General features: G+C 32.3%; 1 protein-coding gene across 1 annotated transcript in view; it reads left to right on the top strand.

Annotated features, from left to right (window-relative positions):
• Window positions 1-4,823: 4,823 nt before the first annotated feature.
• LOC105624824 (odorant receptor 9a-like) overlaps window positions 4,824-5,385 on the top strand; it is a 2,360-nt gene continuing 1,798 nt past the window's right edge. Inside the window, exons 1-2 of the mRNA XM_012206176.1 lie at window positions 4,824-4,885; window positions 5,149-5,281. Of these exons, the coding sequence (XP_012061566.1) occupies window positions 4,824-4,885; window positions 5,149-5,281 (195 nt within the window). The remainder of the gene's footprint in view (window positions 4,886-5,148; window positions 5,282-5,385) is intronic.

Below are 5,385 nucleotides of genomic sequence, written 5' to 3'. Positions count from 1 at the left end.
TCTCTCTTCTACACACACACACACACACACACACACACACGCGCGCGCGCGCGCGCACATNTCTCTCTCTCTCTCTCTCTCTCTCTCTCTCTCTCTCTCTCTCTCTCTTTGTACTAATATAATATACTGTTATATAATATCGTTGTTATATAAATTAATTTATTAATTTCCTCAATTTAGGTTTGTTAATATATTGGAATCATCATATCAGGGAATTTCATTACTTGCATTAATTTTGCTTGTTGGAACTATAAGTTTGATTGCAACTCGAGTAAGCGTCAGAAACTATTCATATAAAATGTCATACATAAATATAAATATGTAACTATATAAAATGACTAAAATATAGTCGAATTTTTCTTTTGGTAAATGTTGACAATAACGGATCGAAAATCTACTCCGATAACTTTGATCTTGACATATATTGTCAAGGTCATGACTCTGAGTAACATAAGGTGCTCGTTCTTTACTAAAAACGTTATTAATAAAAAAGTACAATGAACGTTTTGTAATTTGTGACGCTTTATATGTATATGCTGCACGTGCTTCTATTATCATATTATCTATACAAAATGAGTTGTATCTTTCTTCCTTACATCAACAATAAAAAGAATATAAACACATAAGTAGGATTTAAAATTTGATTTTCCACGCAAAACGAGATCCATCCATCAATATATATTGGGCTGTTCGAAAAGTTCGTACCGACTAACCTATATAATTTAATAAATGTACTAAAATAATAAATATACTAAAATTTAAATCTTCTGCGTTTCAATTTTTCTTCAAAATGGACACGAACTTTCCGGATACCCAATAAAATAGACTACTGATGGCAGTGGTGAGAGTAGAAAGATGCATGCAGTGAGAGACAAATAAATGGATAAACGTTTCATTTCTTTTCTGAGCCTACCACATCATAACAGGACCCTGGTTATAATTATAATATAGTGCTCGCAAAGATTTGCACATTTGGAGCTGACATTTCGAACGACTCCCACCACCGCTCAAGGCTTGGCGATCGAACTGCCGCGCGCTCACGTGACGCTCTGGATCAGAAGCATATCAAAAATATACTGGGAGCGCATTATTATTGTTCCGCCAAATTATTATTGAAACATTTTTTATTAAATAATTTATTTCTATGAACATAAAATTTGCTATTGTTAATTTATTCATTGTTCTTTAGTGTTATACTTATATCTTAATGTAGTTTTCTAATACATTACATATTGGGAGTACAAATTAATTCGGTTTCTCTAAAGATGGCTCCAGCTGTTGTGAATGGTTCATAGTGACAGTTGATTTTGGCGGTTTCAGAGAGGTTAAACATCTGCTAATAATATTCCGTTTATACCACTTTGAGTTTCATATAAAAACCTTGATTTTTATTGTGTTTGAAATGTCGAATTTTGTGTTAACCAAGCAGCATTTGCGGAACGTTTTGATTTTTTGCTTTAATTGGAAGAAAAGTGCGGCTGAAGCCCATCGAATGCTTGTCGAAGTTTATGGTGATACTGGTATCCAACTGATAAATCATGTAGGGAATGGTTTCAATGTTTCAAGGATGGAGATTTCAGCGTTGAAGACAAGCCTCGCTCTGGACGGTCAAAAAAATTCGAAGACAAAGAATTAGAGGCATTACTCGAAGAAGATCAGAGTCAAACGCAAGAGGAGCTTGCAGAATCATTGGGGGTAACTCAACAAGCCGTTTCTATATGATTGAGAGCCATGGGAATGATTCAAAAACAAGGAAATTAGGTACTTTATGAACTGAAACTGAGAGACATTGAAAGGCGATTTTTCACTTGCGAACAGCTGATTCAAAGACAACAGAGAAAAGATTTTTTGCATCGGATTGTGATTGGAGATAAGAAGTGGATATTCTACGACAACCCCAAGAAGAAAAAATACTACGCTAAGCCCAGTCAATCGTTGCTATCGACATCAACACTATGGCCGAACATTTATGGTTCAAAGATCATGCTTTGTATCTGGTGGGACCAAAAGGATCTTTATTATGAGCTGCTGAAACTTGGTGATTCCATTACGGGCGATCGGTATCGGCTACAATTGATTTGTTTGAGCCATGCATTGCGAGAAAAATGGCCGGAACACGAGCACAGACATGATAAAGTTATTCTTCTTCATGACAACGCTCGGCCTCATGTCGCTAAAAAAAATATTTGGAAACGCTCAAATGAGATGTTTTATCGCACCCGCCATATTCTCCGGACATTGCTCCTTCTGATTACTGGTTGTTCCGAAGGATGCAGGAAGTCACCGGTTCACTTCCTTCGCAGAAATCGAAAATTGGCTCCAAAATTGGATCGCCTCCAAAGACGAGTCATTTTTTCGAGATGGAATTCAAAAATTGTCTGAGAGATGGAAAAAAGTAGTAGGCAGCGATGGACAATACTTTAATTGATCTGTTCATTCATTTTATTTTGAAATAAATGCGTTTTTGAAACGAACCGAATTAATTTGTAATTAGATAAAAGAAGAATCAAATACTCGAATGTGGCTTGGCAAGAAAGCAAAATTATATATTGTATTATATGAAATATAATTTTGATTCTTCTTTTCGATTCTTCTTTTTATGGAATAGGTCTACTGAAGAAACTACATAAAAAAATTAAAAAAAAATGCATCTTACAATAGTACCTCACAGGTAATGTAGAAAGATCTTGTCGAAATGTACGTTATAATTTTGTAATGTATTAGAAAACTACATTAAGATATATAAGTATATCATTAAGGAACAATGAATAAATTAACAATAGAAATTTTTATGTTAATAGAAATAAATTATTTATAAAACATGTTTCAATAATAATTTGTTGCGCTCCCAGTATATTTCTGGTATAGGGACGCTCCTGAGCCTGAGAATCACGTGAGCGCTCGGCGGTTAGGCTACCGAGCCTCGAGCAACAATGGGGGTAGCGAGCCGGAATCAGACATAATATGTTGTCTCACCAGATAACATTTGTAGTGCATAAGATATCTAAAAGACATCTTTTAGACATTTTTTAGACATAAGATGTCTAAAAGATATCTTTTAGATATCTTATACATAAATGTTATCTGAGAGCGTTCCGATTGACTATGTCCCAATTGATCACGAGTTGCAATTTATCACATCCCGATTGACTACGTCCCGATTGACCAATATAATTTTATCATTTTAATTAAAATGATAATTATATTTACAAAAGAAAATAGTTATTGCGATATAGAATCCTCGTTACTTGAGATTTTATAAGACTTCGTGGAAATCTTGGAATTTCTAGATTCACGTATTTCCTGACTTCAATCTTTGCAAGTCTGTTATAGAAACTTCTCGATCTAAATTTATAACAATTATTATAGTTATAACAGTTTCTGATAAGCAAGAATTATTAGCAAGAATTATTATGACAAAATGTTTTAGAAAATTTAATATTTGATTTTTTTAAAGAAATAAAAATTATTTTGCAAGAAAAATATTCTTTAATAACGTAAGATACGATCTACGCACTTAAGCTACAGAGATGCTCTTGAGCCAGAGTGTGAGCGGCAATTCGAGTCTCGAGCGATAATGAGGGTAGCGCGCCGGAATCGGCCCGAAATGTGCAAATCTTTGTGAGTATTGTACTGGTCTATACATCCCACTGTCGACAGATTTTCTAATCTCAACAACAGTACAATTATAGAAGTTGTGCACTCTTTTTACAGAAGGAGAGGGAAGATGAGAGTCGCTTTGCATAGATATATAAACATTTATTTATGTTTTTCATTATCTACTAATATTTTCCCCGTTTTTCCGATCGCTATTGCGTCTGATTGAGTCTGTGAGTAATCGGGTCGATGCGCAATTGGATCGGTGCGCAATCGGGTCAGTGTGCAATCGAATCTGTGCGTAATCGAATTTGTGTCCGATCGGATCCGTGTCCAATTGGGTCTGTGTCCAATTAGAAAGTACTGCTGTGTCCGATAAGTTTCAATGTGCGCAATCGAATCTCACTCGCTGCGTTCAAGGAGCTCGCTATAAACATTATTTGTATCATACTGTCATGTCACGTGTAATGGATGATGAAGATAGAATGACATAAATAGCATCTTCCCGAACACACTAATAATATTATATAAAAATCAAGGTTATCGGAGCTGATTTCGTGTTATTGTTAATATTTACCTTTCTTTTTTGTAATCTTCCAAGCCGAGGTTACTTCATAAGATGATTTTCTCTTCAGTTTCGTATATAGATGAGACAATTCATTCAGTCAACAGAAATTGAAAGTAACATAATGTCAATGTTATAATATAATTTCGCACTCTACAATATAATTGTTATGTAACACTATGTGTTATAATACATTCATATTATAGACTATGAAATTATAATATTGATTAATGTTACTTTCAGTTTGTGTCGATTGGGCAGATTTTAATTTTGACAATAATTAGATAGACAGTAATTAGACAGACATTAAATAATAACTGATAAATAAAAATATAAAGAATATATAAAGATATAAAAAAATTTTGAACAAAAATTGAGAACAAAAAATTATAATTATATGTATGATGTTAAACTTTATTAGTAATAATATATAATAAGTTATTACAATGTGTAATAAATTATTATTACATATTGTTAAATTTCTTCGTTTTTTGTAAAATTTTTAATCTTATTAAACTTTTGTTATCATGAATAAAAATATTATTATATTTTGAATATTTATGTAACATTTTTTAATTTGTTATAGATCACTTATGTATTAGATCAAGCGGAAGAAATAATAAAATTCACATTTATATTCGCAGCATGTCTAATGACTTTAATGATTGTATGTTACTCCGGTCAGAGATTAATGGACGAGAGTCAAAGTATATTCCATCGAGCGTAATAATCATTTTTTATCTTAATATATACTAACGATTATAAAGCATTCTTTAAATAAAATTAATAATAATTTAATTATAAGCATATTCAAAAGATTTAAAAGTTTTAATTCAACAATCTTTATTCTTTCATTTAAAATTGATACAATACAATTAAAATATATAATTAACATGAAACATTAGTAATTTAATTAATGTAATTTTTACAAATATTTAATAATTTTAGAAAATTCGATAAAATCAATTATTATCTTATGCTTACAGATATGCTGCAGAATGGTACAAGTTCTCGCCTAGACTAAAATCTTTATTAATAATAACTCTTTACAGAAGTAATGTACCATGTGGATTGAAAGCAGGTAATATGATTCCATTATCCATTGCGACTTTCGCAGCGGTAAGTAAAATGCGTAAAAATATAAAGCTATTTTTACAATGCTCTGTGTGTGTGTGTGTGTGTGTGTGTGTGTGTGTGTGTGTGTGTGTGTGTGTGTGTGTGTG

Source organism: Atta cephalotes, assembly GCF_000143395.1.
Source record: "Atta cephalotes unplaced genomic scaffold scaffold00089, whole genome shotgun sequence".
NCBI lineage: Eukaryota > Metazoa > Arthropoda > Insecta > Hymenoptera > Formicidae > Atta > Atta cephalotes.
The sequence above is the reverse complement of the archived record's forward strand: the minus strand, read 5'-3'. Positions and strand labels throughout refer to the sequence as shown.